Below are 17,905 nucleotides of genomic sequence, written 5' to 3'. Positions count from 1 at the left end.
CTTGGCCTCCCAAAGTGCTGGGATTACAGGCATGAGCCACCGCGCCCGGCCTGTGTATGTTCTTAACACCACTGGACTGTGCACTAAAAAATGGTTACAATGACAAATTTTACATTATATACGTGTGTGTGTGTGTGTGTGCGTGTGTATAAAACCACGATTTTTTAAAATTATGTAATAAGAAAATGTAATCTATCGATGCAACAGAGTATGATTCAGCCTTTTAAAAAGGAAGGCGACCTCGTCATCCCAGGTTGTAACACGATGGACCTTGAGGACGCCATGCTCAGGGAAATCAGACAGCCACAGGACAAATACTGCTGAGCTCCGCTTGTGAGGTACCCAGAGTCATCCGATTCATAGAGGCAAAAAATAGGATGTGGTTGCTAGGAGCCATGGAGAGAGAGGATAAGGAGGTAGGGTTTAATGGGTAGAGAATTTCAGTTTTGCAAGATGAGAAAAGCTCTGGAGAGGGATGGTGCTGGTGGCCGGCCACACAGCCATGTGACTGTGCTTGACGCCGCTCAACTGTCCGCTTCGGAATGGTTAAGATGGGAGCTTTTATGCTATGTATTCTACCTCAGTTTTTACAGAATAGTTTAGAAATGTACAAATACAATGTAATCTTCCAAAAACCACGGGATGAGCTGAATGGTATGTGAATCATATCCTAATAAAGCTGTTTTAAAACGCTGCTGCCCTAAACACAGCTGACACACCGTGGCCACCCTCTCAGGGCAAGGACAACGAACTGCCGATGGCCGAGAGCACGGCCTGCCCACACCCCACCACTGGAGCGTGCGGGAGGCAGGGTCCAGCGCTCTGGGCCCACGCGACCTCCAGACCCACGGAAGGCGCCCGCAGCGGGGAGCTGTGGCTTTAGAGGGAAAGGAGGGTGTGAGACACCGAGGAGCCCCCCCTGCTGACGAGGGCCAGGCACATCAGACCCGGCCTAACAGCTGAAACTCTTTTAGCGAAAGCCGGACCTCAGCCCTGGCCCAGGGGGTCAAAAACAAGTCGTGAATCGCCCCAAGGCCCCTAGGGTGTGAGTCAAGGATGCATGGGAACTGGGCGGGCCTTGTAGCCTCATAGGTCAGGATCTGCGAGCAGCTCCTCAGGCCCCCAATCTTTCCTCTCAGCCTCGGGCTCCTCTGAAGCTGTGGTCTGCAGGCTGCATAGCTGTGCCGCTTCCTCAGACCTCAGCATCCTGCAGAGCTGGGCAGCCGAGGGGCCAGGCATAGGGGCCACGTGGGACCTGCTCTGAGATGATGTGAGGGGACGCAGGGCTGTGTCTGCCTGTGCACAACCTGGGTACACACTGCCTGGGGCCACAGGGGCCTCATCATTGCCCACTTCTTCCCGATGCAGGTGGCTCTGTGCCAGCGAGGCTGACCGTTGTTCCGGCCTGGGGACCCAGCGCCTTGGGGTCCCCATTAATGGCCCCACTCAGGGGATGCAGCTGTGAGCCAGCGTACAGGAGCCCTGCCCTCAGGGAGCTGATGTTCCAGCAAGAAGAGAGAAACCATAAACTCCGAACAGCACATAGAATAAGCTCTGCAATTTTCATAGAAATAAGTGGCTGGAAGAAGCTAAAACAGGCAAATGTGACAATGAATGCATGAGGAGACACTTGAAAACTGAGGCTGGTGGTCACGGAAGGCATCCCAAGGAGGCGGCAGGCATTCAGCCGTGCAGGGATGGGCAGAGGAGAGCCCCGGGCAGAGGGAAGCTGGTGCAGAGGCCTCAAGGCAGGGCAAGCCTTGCAGGCCTGAGGAGTGATGGAGGGGCATGTGGCCGGGTGTGGGGAAGCAGTGGGTAGATAGGGCAGGGGAGGCCTCCTTTCTTACAGATGCCCTCGGAGTGACCCACAGTTCCAGTTTGCCTGAGACTGACCTGATTTCAGCACTGAGAGCCTAGGGAAACCGTCAGTCCCCAGCAAACCATGACAGTCAGTCACCCCAGTGCCCACTCAAGCTCCAGGGGATGCGGAAGTTAAAACTGGACTATGCCAGGCTGCTGCGCCCTTCCCTCAGGAGGGCGCTGGTCCACGGTTCCAAGGAACCCCGAGAGTTCCCTGTTCAAGGCCCGCAAGGGTCAGCTCAGCTGGGAGCAGACTGTGCGTGTTGCATGGCCAGCTTCTCCTGGCAAGTGCCTGCCAAAGGCCGTGCCCACCCCTGCCAGCCATGCCCCAGGCCTCACCTGCCCACCTAGAACCTCTGAGTAGAGTAGGGTGGGGCTTTTAGCAGGCAGGTCACAAGGAATTCTCATGAAAATAAAAGCTCACAGGAATGACCTTTTAAGTTTAAAAAAAAAAAAAAAGAGATTTCATTCTCCGAAAGCAATAAATCCTGGCCTTCGTTAAGTTTAGAAGAGTACATGTGTCAGTGATTAAGGCTTGGGGTGAATGGAGAGTTGAGGAATTTGTGATCTTTGGGGTGTGCTGGTTTACATGCGCCTCTCTGGAGCCTGTTTTCCAACAGGAAACAAGATCCCAGGAGATGACAGGCTCTGGGGTGAAGCTCATCTGTGCGTTGCACAGATCTGGGACTGACCAAACCCAAAGCCACAGGCCACCAGCCCGTGTAGCAAGAGCCATGTCCTCAGCCCCCACCCGCCGCTGGCCGCCCAGCACCGACACAGCCTGCACCGTGGCTGTACCTGCCACCTGTGCGGGTACCAGCGGTCCCACTGCCAGTATTGGCAACATGCTTCTTTGTAGCCAGCACCTCCCTTCACCTGGGTACAGGCTCTTTAAATATTCTGGCTCACCTGACCTCCACCCTTGAGAGCCCCTTTCTTTCTTTTCTTTTCTTTTTTTTTGAAGATGAAGTCTTGGTCTATCGCCCAGGCTAGAGTGCAGTGGCACGATCTCGGCTCACTGCAGCCTCCACCTCCCAGATTCAAGCGATTCTCCTGCCTCAGCCTCCCGAGTAGCTGGGGTTACTGGCACCCACCACCACACCCAGCTAATGTTTTGTATTTTTATTAGAGACTGGGTTTCACTATTTGGGCAGACTGATCTCGGACTCCTGACCTCAGGTGATCCACCCACCTCAGCCTCCCACAGTGCTGGAATTACAGGTGTGAGCCACCGCGCCCAGCCAAAAACCCCTTTCTGGAGTTCCTGTACCCCTCTCCTTCCTGTCCAGGCCTGCTGGCTAGTCCAGCCCCCCTAGAGATGTTCTCATGGCTCTGAGCCGCTGTGGGCAGGAAGGGTCGTAGTCTCAGGCACCGTGAGGGGCTTTTCCTTCTTCCCATCGGTTTTGCTCAGTCCTCCCTTCAGCTGCCTGGCCTCAAGGGCCTGGGGAGGGGCTCTGCCAGGCCTGAGAAATGACCTGTGGCTTGGCTCCCCATCATGGCACCCACGTGCCTTATGTCTGCCAATCAAAAGGACTCCCAAGCAGCACCTCTCCCTTTAAGTCTCTGCTGGAAGGCACCGAGGGCTGGGGGCTTTCAAAAGGCAGTGCTTCTACTAGAAATCGCTGATGCTCTGCCTCCCCGGGCACCCTCAGCCCCTTGACTGGAGGCACTTACAAGAGCCCTGACAGTCTGATCCGGAGATGGTGACCAGCCCTTGTCCCCTTCCCGTGCCCTGCCCCTTCCCGTCCTTCTTGCTGCACCTTCTGGGTGGAACATGCCATGTTTAGCTCTGGTGCCAAAACCACGGTCATTTCCCTGAAGAGGAGGAACTTAGGAGAGCATCACTGGTGCAGGCAAACGCCCTGGCTTGACCAGCTGTGAGCCTCGGATGGTCACGTCTCCTGTGGGCCTCAGGTTTTTTTTAATCTGTAAATGGGCCCAATCTTGTACATCTCAGAATTACTCAGAGGACTGAAGAAATGGTAAAAGCCCCCAGCATGTGGCCTGCCGGGCTCAGCACGTCAGCAGATTCTACCATCCCCAGCCCGCCAGGCACCCCCTTGCCTGAGCCCTCCAACCTGAGCCCTTGGGGAGATGTCTTGGGACTCCAGAAAACACGGTGTGGTGGAGCTGCAGCCTGGCTGGTGTGCAACCAGGATGTGTCATGGGTCTGGACTCCTTAATCCCATGGGAAAAGTGTAACTAAAGCCGCTCCTAACTCAGGGAGAGGAACCAACCTAGAAACTGCAGGCATTTTGGATGGCACAAGGAGGACGTGCTATGCCTAAACGGGGCTGGAGTCATCTCGGGTCTCCAGGGCTGCCAACCACACTGGCCTTGTAATTAGACATTTAACTCACAGACCTCTGAGAGCCATCCTGGGCAGCTTCTATTTTGTGAGGTTCCCGGTATTTCAAATAATAAATTAATAACAAATGCCAAGAAGAGGTTATGAAAACCGTGGACTATTTAACCACTCTCCTTTAATAAGTATCTTCTTTAATGAGAGAGAGCCAGGCAGTGTTAAAGGACACAGCTCTCAATCTGAACTGTGTGACTCTACCCGCTACCAGCGTACAGCCTCAGAAAGCCCATTAACCTCCCTGTGCCTCGGTTCCTTCATCTATAAAATGGAGATAACAACAACAGCCTTCCTCATGGGTTTGATGCCAGGAATATGTGAGTTAATACCATAGACTCGAGACTGGTGCCAAGCGCAAAGTTGATACTCAATAAATGGTGCCGGCGGCTCTTGCTTTTATTAAACACTGTTGGAGGCCGCTGTGGCTGTCTGGTATCTGGTGCTGTCAGCTCCTTTGTAGAGCACATGATTGTCCACATTTGAGGCCCCCCATGAATGTGAGATTGGGGCCACCCACCACCCCAGCCTCTCCTGACAGGGCCCTATTCATTCATCCACCGAATCACTGGGTTTATCGGGGTCTGTCACCAGCCTGGACAATAACCGTTGTTCCAGACAAACATGACGAAGACCATGGCAATGCCTTAAAACCCCAGCAGCCTGTGGTGTTGGCTTTCCAGGCTGCTTCAGGACCTTCCAACAAGCAGCAGGACGCAGTGCTGTTCGGCTCCCGGTTGAGCATGGCAGATGGTGGAAGATGACTCGGAGGGGACATAAGCAGCTTCAGAATGAGCTGTACTTGTTGAGAAAGAGGCTGTGATTTCAATTCCTGGGGGACCACAGTGCCCATAGCCCTGGCTGAGCCAGAGTAAGCTGGCCAGCCTCTCCGGGTCTCAGTGTCCCCTCCAGGAGCACTGAGGTCCCCAGGCCCACCTTAGAGACACCGACTGGGACACACCTACTCCTGCGCTCCTCCACGGGACAGAGGGCTTTGCGAGGCCAAGCTGGGAATGTGCAGAGAGAACGCTCCCTTGTCTGGGCAGTTTTCAGTTCTGAGGTTGGTGTGAGACTTGTAAAACAAATGAAATGGTTTGGGGAGATGTTTTAACGATCTGGTCTTGGAAGCTCTTATCCAGGGACCTCGACTGCCTTCTCTGCTCAAGGTGCACTCCCTGATGGCCCCAGAGCCCCGGCAATCTGAGAGAGCTCCAGACTGAAGGTCTGGGAGGATTCAGGCCATCTCACCCCACTTCCTCCCAAAGTTCTGGGAAGAGGGTCATAGAAAGGGGCTTCCAGTGAGGCTGAGAAGGACCAGGTCTGAAGGGACACTCGACACGTGGTGGGATGAGAAAAACTTGGCCATGGTCACGGTGGAAATCACACACAGATGTTCAGGGGACAGACTCTGAAGTCAGGTTCCAGTCCCAGTTCTGCCATTTCCCCGCTGTGTAACCTTGGGGGAGCCACCCTCTGTGACTCCGCAGTGCCAGGCCCCTCATGCGGGACACTCCGCTGTGGCTGTCTGCATGGCTGCCAGCAGCATCCCCAGTCTCCGCCAGGCCAGCCAGGCTCACAGCCTCGCTCAGGGGTAGCCGAGACCCCTGGGGTGTTTGTTCTGTTTTCTTTAATTGCAATAAAATACACATACCGGCCGGGCGTGGTGGTTCACGCCTGTAATCCCAGCACTGTGGGAGGCCAAGGTGGGCGGATCACGAGGTCAGGAGTTCAAGACCAGCCTAGCCAACATGGTGAAACCCCGTCTCTACTAAAAATACAAAAAATTACCTGGCGTGGTGGCGGGCACCTGTAATCCCAGCTACTCAGGAGGCTGAGGCAGGAGAATCGCTTGAACCCAGGAGGTGGAGCTTGCAGTGAGCCGAGATCGCGCCACTGCACTCCAGCCTGGGCGACAGTGTGCGACTCTGTCTCCGAAAAAAAAAGAAAAAAAAAATACACATACCATAAAATTTCCCATCTTAACCATTCTTAAGTGTACAGTTCAGCAGCATTAAGTATGTTCACATTGTCATGCAACCATCACCACCACCATCCCTCTCCAGAACTCTTTTCAGGTTGCAAAACGGAGTCTCTGGACCCACTAAACACCGAGCTCCCAGCCTCGCCTCCCCTAGCCCAGCCCACCGATGGCACCCACCATTCCACCTTCTGCGCCTGTGAATCTGACGGCTGCAAGAGCCTCCAGAAGTGGAATCATTCTGTATTTATCTTTCTGTGTCTGGCTTGCTTCACGTTGCCTGATGTCCTCCAGGCCCATCCGTGCTGCCGCATGCGCCAGGAACTCCTTCCTCTCTAGGGCTGACTCACATCCCGCTATGTCAGTGCATGTTTTGTTTGCTCATTCTTCTGTCCATGGATGCTTGCGTTGCTTCCGCCTTTTGGCTATTGTGCCTGGTAGTAATTCTTGACTTCTCTGGGCCTCAGTTCCCCTGATCTATAGGAAGAAAAGAGTAGAGAGAAACGAAAGCACTTTACAGAGGGTTGTGTGGATTCCATGAACCCCTTGTCCTCAGGTGCTGGCCGAAGGGGAGGACCAGGGTCGGGGCTGAAGGTGGAGCAACCGGTCAGGAGCCCACAGGAAGCAGCCAGGCCGGAAGGGGAGAGGGAGAGGCCTGGGCAGGCTGTCCCCAGTGCGGCTGAGGTGGGGTGGCTGCAGGCTTGTGAAGGGACCTTGATAAGACAGGCATTGCTGGAGGGGATGTCCTCGGGGAGGGAGGTTCATGGAGAGCTGGGCGGGGGAACCACTCAGCCAAATCCCTGCTGCTTGGGCCTCAGAGGAAACCTGTTGGGGTTCGAGGGCCCCCTTTGGAGTTGATCAATGGCGCGAGTTCTCCATCCCAACCAGAGATAAGATTTGTATGAGTTAGAAATGGTTTCATTTTGTCTGGCCTCGAACAGTGCTGAGAAAGCCGTGGGCCTCCCTGGAGTTATTTACTGTGCTGATGCTGCTCTCAGACTTCCAGAGTCATTGGGCAGCGAACTGGAGGCCTCGCTGGCCTGGGCTAGACCGGGCACCCTGAAATGTCGCTGAGAAACCTCATGCCCAGAGAGCCCGGCCTCTGCATTCTCATCCCCAGGTTCACAGCCGGGCAGTGATTAGGGACATGGAAAAGCTCCCAGCTTCCCGTGGGGCTGCCCTTGCCCTTTGCTCAGGGTGCAGCCAGCGGCTCCGTTGGCCTCTGCACCTCCAACTTGCCTGCAGAGTTGCTGAGGTAGAATCACTGTGTCTCCAGCTTCGCCCACCTGGAGACTCATAAGAACCAGCTTCCCGGTGGCTCAGGCCTCTAATCCCAACACTTTGGGAGGCCGTGGCGGGATGATCGCTTGAGCCCAGAAGTTTGAAGCTGTAGTGAGCTGTCATCACGCCACTACAGCCTGGGCAACAGAGTGAGAGCCCGACACACACACACACACACACACACACACACACACACACACAAAGAACCCACTTACATTAAAGCCCTGCATTGTAATGGCCCAGAGACCCCTGCAGCTTGGGGTCCCAAAGAAGCACCCCGTTTATACCCCAGGCTGGTGTGTCTGCTGCCAGCTCATCTGGTTCGTGATTCCGCAAGGCAGGTCTAGTTGCCACCACTCACAAACCTCTATTCTCCTGAGTTGGAAACTCTAAGGTTCAATGAGGTTGAGTAAGTTGCTCAGAAGACACAGCTTCCCCACCAGTCAGGTTCTTCCCCTCCTGCTCTGGCATACCCCTCGCCCCAGCCTCTGAAAGGAAGTTTTGCAAATGCCACTGTGGTGGCCCCCACGGTGAAATACCGTCGTTCCCCAGCAGCCAGCCCCTAGCTCAGAGCTGTGTGGGTCCCATGCGGAGTGGGGGACAATGGCCTTCTCCCAGCCCAAGGTGGTCTTCAGCGCTAGACCCTCCAGCTGGGGCAAGTTTTCCAGCAGCATCCTTAGGCAAGACCCGTCCTATCCCTTGCAGCCTCAGTTTCCCCTTCTCCACATGAGCAGATCAATCAAGACAGACTCCCAGTGCCTTCCTGAGTGTCTGAGTCTCAGGCAGCAGGAGGAAAGTTTCTTCTACTTGTAGAAAAGAAGAAAAACAAGAAACAACGGAAAACTCTGTGGCCAATCACCTGGCCAAAGCCGTGGTTTTGCTTGTTGGAGCCAGGCCTTAGCTGCAGCCAAGCTGGCCCTGTTCTTCCAGAGGGTGGGGCAATCTGCTGCACACCACGTCCAGATGCCCTGGGTCACAGCCAGCCCCGGCAAAGGGACCACAGCCCCAGGGGAACGGCCTCCCTCGTCACCAAGGCCACCTGCCCGGTGACTCAGCATGTGGGGCACAGCTGTCCTTGCACTTGGTAGCCACAGACTATGAAGGCATCCAGGAGGCTCTAGCAACACAGCCTTAGGCAGGCTTCACCTGGCTTAGCCCCAGAGTTCTCATCTGTACAGGGAACACTAGCACCTTCCTCAGAGAACTGGCAAGGCAGAAGGTGAGCCTGCTGGGTGGGCACGGGGGGTCCTGGAGGAAAAGGGTCGCAAGTTCATGCTTACTGGGTGAGCAGCCGGCTTGGCACCCTGTAGATGCTGAACCCAGGTCACTGGCCGTGGTGGGCTCTCAACACCTGATAGTCCAGAGACTCAGGAAAGGCTGTCTGTCCTGCCCCCACTCCTGCGGCTCCTGCAATCCAGTCTCCAAGCCCGCCTGGCCTCTCTGTTGGTGAAAGCAGCAGTGTGGGAGCCCACGGTCAGCAGGAAGCCCAGCTCCAGCACACTCGCCCTCTCCCAGGGCCTCACCGCCTGTCTTCTCGCAGTCCGGGAAAGGAAGGGTGGAAGGCACTCCCTATCTCACTGGCACGTGCACATCAGACCAGGTGGCCCTGTGTCTCTCCTAAGCCCTGGAGCTTGCTGGACTTGCAGTCTTTTCAGGAAAATCCCAGAAGCAGTGAGGAGACCTGAGGCCTCCCTGCCTGTCCCCTTCCTCCCTTCCTCCCTTTCTCTCTCCTTCCTCCCCTGAACACACATCACTTGGTCCTGTCCTGTGGTGGGAGTTGGGGACACAGAGCTGCCTGAGATGCAGAGTGCTTACTGCAGGAGCTCCTTTGTGCCAGGAGGGAGAATCGAGCACGGCAGAAAGGGCGAGTGACAGAGCGGGGGACCGAGTGCAGGGGCAGCGTTTGCCTGATGCCAAGAAGGAAGGGGTCCAGGTTGGGGGCTGGGGCAGGATGATGCCCAGGGGGGTCTCTGGCTTGGCTGTTGGGTGCTGCTGGGACCTGCACTTAAGTAACAAGGGAGGCGGGGGGCGCGTCAGAAGTCGGGAGGTGAGTTTGAGTTTGGAAGTGGTGCCTCCCCGTGGAGTTGGACATTCAGGTCCGGAGCTCAGAATGAAGGGTAGACCGCTTGTTCACCTGCAGGTTGGCCACATGGTGCCCCCAGCACTGTGCCTGGTTAGGATCAGCCCTCAGGCGTGTGCACGACCAGCTTCATTCTCTCCCACCACGAGGACCCTTTCAGTCAGGGTCACATCCAACCTGCCTGGCCTGCGGCTCATAGGCCCAGCATGCCCAGCAACACCCCAGTCCTGCCCAGCTCCAGGCCTGTAGGGAGCACTACCCAGTGACGCTGGGAGGCAGGCCCCCTACCCTGCCTGGGCAGCTGCCCACCCTGCCAGCATCCCTCCCCATCGGCCTCTGCCTAACCATGCCACCCAGGAGAGCCACCAGACAAATCCATTAGTTCAGCCGCCCTGACGCAGGCAAATGTCCTCATTTGGCTTCAGTTACCCAGACGGAGAACTTCCTGCTCGTACCAGTGGTGCCCATCAGGAAAGCACAGTGCTGCCTTGCCTTGGATCGAGCAGAGTCTGGCTTCTTCCCCCACTCATGGCCCCTTTCCTGCTGTGCCCCACATTCTGCCTGGGGCCCGGGGCCAGCAGCTTTGCTGAGCTGAGCACAACCTGAGGCCTGGCAAGAGCCCCAAAGCTTTGTGGGTGGCCACTGGGCCTTCTTCCTCCTGCAGCCAGAGGAACACGGTGCTGTTCTGGGGGTTCCCATTCCCACACATCGCTCTCACTGAAAACAGGCCCAGAGAGGAGGAAAGGCCCCCCGAGGGTGCTGACCTGCCCCCCAAATCTGGGGCTTAGTTAATAACCAGGGCCAGTCATCCGGTGTGACTGGCTCCAGAAGTTCCCAGGCACCATCAGCCCTGCACAGGCCACTGGGGAGGAGATCAAGGCAGGTGTTTCGGCCACAATGGGTCTGAGATGCTGGTGGGACAAGCACGTGGAGATAGGAAGGTAATTGGCTGTACAGTGTGGGTGTCGCAGGCCTCGGCCGAGAGCGTGGGCCTGGAGATGCCTCATAAGCTATAAACCCACACAGTATAAGGAGCTGTTGTCTGTTCTGGGGGTCCCGGAATCCTGGCCTTGCCAGCTCAACACAGCCCCTGGCAATTCCAGCATAAACCCCAAATTCAAGGTCTGTGTCCAGGATGGGAGAAACCAAGGGCTACGTCCCTGGCATGCGTTTTTGCCCTTAAAACACAGAGAAGCAAGAAGTAGCATGTTTTTCATTTTTAAATTTTGTTTAACCATCCTCACGTCAAGTCTCCAGTCCATGAAGCTGGCAAGAAATTCATTCTCGCCTGACCCCTGGGCCTGCAAAGCTTTTGGCGTGTCGCGTAGCACTGAGGGCCCCTCTCTACCTGAAGGGATCACTTCTCTCTCGCTGTTTCTCAGAGACTGGCCCTCCCTCCTCCCCTTCCCTTAACAAAAGTCGGGAAACACCTCCCACAAGACACACAGACACAAACCTCCATACACAGACACACACACAGAAACACAGAGACACACACAGACACTCACATGCACACAGATACAAACCTACATACACAGACACACACACACACGCACATGTACACAAACACAAACCTCCATACACAGATACATACACAGAAACACAGACTCACACACTCACATGCACACAGACACACATACATAGAGACACCCACAGACACACAAGCACAGACACACACACTCATTTTTCCATCCTGCCACAGACGCAATCGGGGCCAGTCTCCTGCATGTCCTTCATGGTTGTTCTGGAAACTCTTGAGGGGGTTTGAGGTTGGCTTTTGCAGGAAAGGGCAGTGCCTTGTCATAGGATCACAGCCTGTCCCACTGTTGCCTCCAGGCCCAGCCCAGAGCCTGGCATGCAGTGGGTGAGCAAGACGTATCAAATGTCATTTACACATTGCAATCTTGTACCTGCACCCAACTTCACTGAAACAGGGGCGAGAAGGGGTGCCAGGAAGGATGGCAGTGAGCGCCACAGAGGTGAGGGGAGGGAGAGGGAGGCCTCAGACCTCTGCTGCCATGGCCAGAGCCAAAGCGCCTCCTTCAGCGTTGAGGTCATTCTGGTCTCGGGGTCTGACGTGGGCAAAGGGCTAGAGGCGGAGGTCGTGGGGTCTGCATCATAAATTCAGAAGGGCTTACCGTGCGCGGATGGAGGACAGATGTGGACGGGAAGCCCAGAAGGCGGCTGAGCAGCTCCCTGGCTCTGGGGAAGGAGGAGCTGGAGGCCCCAGCAAGTGGCGGAGGACTGCAGGCAGATCGCTAGTGCCTGTCGTGACTGAATTTCAGCGCTGCGCAGCCGTGATGGCCTCTTTGTTGTGCTGGCTTTGTTGTTTTACTTTAGTGAATATTCAGAAGCATTTCTCAGGGCTTTCCTAAGATAACCCACCCTTACTTTCCTCCTAAGTCTGAAGTTTCTCAGCTGCAAACGTGTCTGCCTCAGGAGCATCCCGTGGGAATCTTTGTGATTGAGGGAGGGCTTAGGAATGACCAAGTGAACCAATGATTAAATAACAGAATGGGTACATGGGGCATGAGGGATGCAGCCAGCTGGGGAGGGGGGTTGGCGGAACAGGCGAGGTAGTGGCAGAAGGAAGGGATTTCTCCCCACGTGTCTCCCCTCCGCAGCCAGCAGACCCCCTCGGGCAGGCCACTTGCAGAAAGCTGTTGTGAGCAGACAGGTGGGTGGGCGGGGCATGCCCCACACAGCCAAGTCCCCTGGCTTCCCTTCTCAATGAATGCATTCTTGTTTTCCTGTCTAGGGCCCCCTGGACGGCGCGGCAAGCCTGGGAGAAGAGGCGACCCTGGTGAGTCCCAGCTTTTCTCAGCACCTGAGTGGAGGCTTGGAAGCCACCATGGCCCCAGGTTCTGGCTACAGGGCCTGACCACCTGCTCCCCACCCTGATTCATGCCTTGGCTCTGGGCAGGTGCTCCTCCTCCTTCCAAGTCCAGCCGCTGTCTCCTGAGGCCACAGCACCCAGTACTGCCTTTCCCGGGCTTCTTGGCATTCACCAGTCCAGGACTGTCCCCTCTCCCCCAGCCATTCCCTGAATCTCATTGTTGGCCTTGAACACTTCGGCCCCTAGTCTCCCACTCCAGAGCAGCCTCTCTCTGAGGCGGAAGGTGATGATTCCGCCAGCCACGACCTCCCCCAGGGGTCCTTCAGCACAACCCGGTTCTGCTGTGGGTTTCATCCCTCCCCAGATGTAGCCTGTCCTTCCTTGGCAGAGCCGCCAGGAGGAGACTCCCCCACCTCCCTTCCCTGCAGCACGTAGAGGCACCTGTATTCGCCATCCTTCCTTCCTGCTGTCTCTGCTTCACCCAGAACTCCCCCTGCCCAGTCCCCAGCAGTTTGCCCCCTTCACCCAGGGACTCTTCCCTAAGCCCTCTGACATCATCTTCGCTAAAGTCACGCTGACCTCTGATGGCCACCTCTGAGGCTTTGCTGTCTTTCTCTTTCTTGACCCCCACCCTTGGCCACTCCCCCATGCCAGGCAGTCCCGGCTGTCTTAGCTACGCTTCCCCCCTCATCTGTGACCCTGGCTCCTTTGCCATTCTCACAGGACCCACCTGCCCTGTGAATGAGTCTTCCCTGGCCCTCTCCTCTCCTCTCTCCCACAGTCTCCCACTCCTGTGACGCTGACCATGTCCTCTCCCTGCCTCCAGCCACATCCTCCCTACTGGGTCCCTGAGGTTGGACATTGCCCTGCTGAAGCCAGCTTCTCCCCCAGCTTTGTTCCCTGGGCTTCCCCATCGCAGGGAGGAGGCATCTAGCCACCTGCTTCCCTGTGTAGACACCTGGCTACATCCTCGATCCCTTCCCTGCCCATGCCAAGTCCTCGTGAGCCTTCTCCGCCATGTCTTGGACCCGTGTCCTCTTCTCTGTTCTCACTGCCGTGGCCTCCTGCAGCTGTCATCACCCCCGACGCCATGCCCCCACCTCCAGCCTCACCATGGATGTCCAGGGCCCTCCAGCTTCTGAGCCTTCACTCTTACGTCTTCCTGCACCCAGAACATCTCCTCTACCTGGACTCCCACCCCAAGATCATTACCCTTTGTCCTTCAAGCCCAGCTCAAGCATCTCCTCCAAAAACACCTCTAACCTTTATGTCCAAGAGGTGTCGCCCGGCACTAAGCAGAGGCAGCCCCCAGGCATGTAAATGTGCACGGAATAGCGAATAAATGAATGCCCCACCCCTAAGCAACTTCACAAGGTGGCCGTGGTGACGAAGCCAGGCGAGCTCACCACCAGGAGGACCCCAGGCTAACTGAACCCAAGAGGAGGCAGTGGCAGGTTTTCTCCAGGCCTCAGACTCTTCTCCCTGGAGCTGGGCACAGCCTTTCTGCCTCCTTGTTCCACTGGGTTTGTAGTGTCGAGTTCCTTACACAGAGGCCCTCCAGATACACTCCTTAGCGCTCACCGGCAAGAAGCACCCTTCATGTCTCTTTCTGCCTTGACTTCTGGAAGCTGAAGCCTGTTTTGAGTTCAGTATCTGGAGCTTCCTTTAACTTCTGTGTGTAATCTCCCCAGACCCTGCCAAATACACACTTTATTACTCCGTTCTTATTTTCTACCCTCGTAAAAGGTTTTATTGCCTTTTATTATAAGTTCCTGACATGATTTTTGGAAGGAGATGAGGAACACAGAGTCACTTTTTTAGGGCCAAGTATGATATTATTCAGCTTACTTCAAACTCCATTTAACTTACGACTCAAGTTTAAAACAACCTCAAAGTCAAGGAAAGACAGACGCACTGGGCCCCTGGCCCTCTTTGCTGGGCTCTTTCAAGTCCTTTATCTCGTGCGATCCTCAGAGCACTGCAAGATAAGAATATGTTATTATACCCACTTGCTGATGAGGAAACTGAGGCTCCAAGGGGTACAGTACCTTGCCAGAGGCCAGCCGCTGGCCAAGGGGTGGGCAGGATCCCACCCCCTCGTTGTTTTTCCTGTGCGGTGTCCCGATCGTCTGCCTATCCAAAAACAGTGAGCTGCACAGAACAGATGTGCCCCTCTGATTGGCCTTGGCTGGGCCTTGAGTTTATTTCTAGATAGTTACACACATATGCACATCCTGGCTTTCTTGCCTTCCCTTGTATAAAGAGGCCTTTTTCCTGTGTCACTTGGGAGAAAGGCTTTTTTGGCTTTTTTTTTTTTTTTTTTTTGGAGACAGAGTTGCTCGGTCACTCAGGCTGGAGTGCAGTGGCACAATCTCAGCTCACAGCAGCCTCTGCTTCCCAGATTCAAGTGATTCTCGTGCCTCAGCCATCTGAGTAGCTGGATTACAGGCATGTGTCACCATGCCCGGCTAATTTTTGTATTTTTAGTAGAGATGGCGGGATTTCACCATGTTGGCCAGGCGGGTCTCGAACTCCTGGCCTCAGATGATCCACCCGCCTCGGCCTTCCAAAGTGCTGGGATTGTAGGCATGAGCCACCGCACCCGCAGAGAAAGGCTCCTTTTGCCAGGTAGGGCAGTGCCTGCCTGGGATGCCTTCCTGAGGCTGCTGCAGACCTGCAGATAGGGTGATCCTACCTGCCTTCAGGGCAGGGGCCTCCCTAGCTCCCAGTAGGAGCTCCACAGTCCTGCAGTGTTTCTATGTCTATCTGAAATGGAATGGATTTCCCACCTTCCCCTGGCTGGCTTCTTAGCTGGAGAATCCCAGAACTGCGCCTGCACTCTGGGGTCCGCTTTCTTCCGAAGGGCCTTGGGCAGGATCCTCTCTCCTCCCAGACCCTCCTATCCTCAAGAGTGTCCGTCACTCTCCCCTGCTCCCACAGCCCTAGATACCTCCCTCCATCTCAGCGCTTCCCACACCTGGGGCGGTGGCCTGGTCTGCAGAGTTGTCCTGCTTCTCCACCAAAGCATGGGCTCCTCAGGGCAGGGGCTGGGCTAGGCCCCTACTCAGGAGATGGTCCATAAATGCTTATTGATGGTAAGGAGGAGAGAAGGGAGAGAGAAAGAGGGCCTTGCAGACAAATGAGGAACACAGTTAGGAGACTGCTTGGCCACTGCCTACACAAACCTACAGAGACAAATGGAGGCACTACCAGCTCTCCACAGCTGCTAGCCTTGCATCAGCGGTTTCCGTGCTAGGGCCTTTTATCTGCCCTGTCCCCAAGAAACTCTTTCTAAAAATCCAGTGGAAGAAGCACTTCTGGAATGGTGGAGTGAGGAACTCTGAAGATCTCCTCCATAAAGGCACAAAAACAGTGGAGAAGACTGACCTTTTCAGAACTCTGGAAACGAACAAAAGTTTTGCAGCAGCCCAAGAAATGTTTATTCAGGAAATATCTGAATCTTGCCATTAATAAGAACAGTGAGATTTGTAGCATTTTAGTGTTCTCTCTCAAGTTCCATGGTAGCCTTCAAAAACAGCTTTAAAAACCATGCATGGTGTACACCTGTAATCCCAGCACTTTGGAAGGCCGAGGCAGGTGGATTGCTTGAGGCCAGGAGTTTGAGACCAGCCTGGCCAACATGATGAAACCCCATCCCTACTAAAAATACAAAAATTAGCCAGGCATGGTGGTACATACCTGCAGTCCCAGCTACTCAGAGGCTGAGGCACAAGAATCGCTTGAACCCAGGAGGCAGAGGTTGCAGGGAGCTGAGATTGTGCCGCTGCACTCCAGCCTGGGCAACAGAGCTAGACTCTGTCTCAAAAAACAAACAAACAAGCAAAAAAACCCACAAAACCCAGCCATGTCACAACCACGTACTTGTTTGTGAAAACTAGCAACCGCTGGAGGAAGCAGAACAGGTTGGAAGCTTGCAAATGCCCATCCCCAGAGAGTCGTCACTATTTGACTTGTCAGGCAGCTCCATGGAAAAGTACCATACTCAAGGCTTGTCTTTAGGCAGCCTATGCACAGCTTGCTCAGAAGGAAGAGCCCTGTCCCCAGGGTGCTTAACAAAAATAATCAGCAGCAATTGTTGACCATTGAAGCTGCTTGAGGTGATAACACCAGTGGATGACTTGAAAACTTAAAATAGGCCAGGTACAGTGGCTCACGCCTATAATCCCAGCACTTTGGGAGGCCGAGGTGGGTGGATCATGAGGTCAGGAGATCGAGACAATCCTGGCTGACACGGTGAAACCCCGTCTCTACTAAAAATACAAAAAATTAGCCAGGCATGGTGGCGGCACCTGTAGCCCCAGCTACTCGGGAGGCTGAGGCAGGAGGATTGCTTGAGCCCAGGAGGTGGAGCTTGCAGTGAGCCAAGATCGTGCCACTGCACTTCAACCTGGGCAACAGAGCGAGACTCCGTCTCAAAAAAAAAAAGAAAAGAAAACTTAAAAATAAAAATATAGGGAATGAGATGTTCAAAGGAGCTTTGAAAAGCTCCAGCTTATTCTTGGGTATGTGGAAGGCACATGCATGTGCAGGGCTCTGTACATGTCCATTAAAAACCTGTCTTAGAGCCCCAGTCTCTCACAAAGTACCATAACTGAAATGAAAAATTCAGTAGAGGGCTTCAACAGTAGATTTGGGCCAACAGAAGAAAGAATCAGAACTTGCACATAGGTCAGTTGATATCATCCAGCCTAAGGAACAGAAGGAAAAAAGAATGAAGGAAAATGAACAGAGCCTCAAAGACACTATCAAGTGTCCCAACATACACATAATGGTAGTCCCAGAAGGAGAGAAGAGAGAGAAAGAAACAAAGGAATATTTGAAAAAAATGGCCAAATCTTCTTAATTTTAAAGAAAACCATGAATCTACTCATCTAAGCTCAACAAACTCCAAGGATGATAAACTCAAAGAGATACATACCTAAGCGCATCATAGTTGCACTGCTAAAAGCCAAAAAAAAAAAAAAAAGTGAATCTTGGCTAGGCATGGTGGCTCACACCTGTAATCTCAGCACTTTGGGAGGCCAAGACAGGAGGATCACATGAGGTCAGGGGTTCAAGAGCAGCCTGGCCAACACGGTGAAATCCCGTCTCTACTAAAAAAACAGAAAAAAAAAATACAAAAGTTAGCCAGGTGTGGTGGCACGTGCCTGTAGTCCCAGCTACTCAGGAGGCTGAGGCACGAGAATCTCTTGAACCTGGGAGGCGGAGGTTACAGTCATCCAGGATCATGCCACTGCACTCCAGCCTGGACAACACAGTGAGACTCTGTCTCAAAAAAAAAAAATATTGAAAGCATCATCAGAGAAATAGCATATCACTCTACAAAAAACGAAAAGAAAGAAAGAAAAAAAAGAAATAGGATATCACAGAAAAGGGATGCTCAATAATACTAACAGCTGGTTTCTCATCAGAAACCATGAAAGCCAAAAGGCGGCAGTAGGATGACATTTTCAATAAGTGACAAAAGGAAAAAAAACTATTGGCCGGGCG

The 17,905-nt window shown here is 54.3% G+C and overlaps 1 protein-coding gene across 1 annotated transcript in view; it reads left to right on the top strand.

Moving 5' to 3' along the window:
• The first annotated feature begins 2,594 nt into the window (after positions 1-2,594).
• The window catches only part of COL23A1 (collagen, type XXIII, alpha 1), an 81,529-nt gene continuing 66,218 nt past the window's right edge, over positions 2,595-17,905 (top strand). The window contains exons 1-2 of the mRNA XM_011952924.1: positions 2,595-2,673; positions 12,317-12,361. Of these exons, the coding sequence (XP_011808314.1) occupies positions 2,595-2,673; positions 12,317-12,361 (124 nt within the window). The remainder of the gene's footprint in view (positions 2,674-12,316; positions 12,362-17,905) is intronic.

Source organism: Colobus angolensis, unplaced genomic scaffold (genome assembly GCF_000951035.1).
Source record: "Colobus angolensis palliatus isolate OR3802 unplaced genomic scaffold, Cang.pa_1.0 Scaffold350, whole genome shotgun sequence".
NCBI lineage: Eukaryota > Metazoa > Chordata > Mammalia > Primates > Cercopithecidae > Colobus > Colobus angolensis.
The sequence above is the reverse complement of the archived record's forward strand: the minus strand, read 5'-3'. Positions and strand labels throughout refer to the sequence as shown.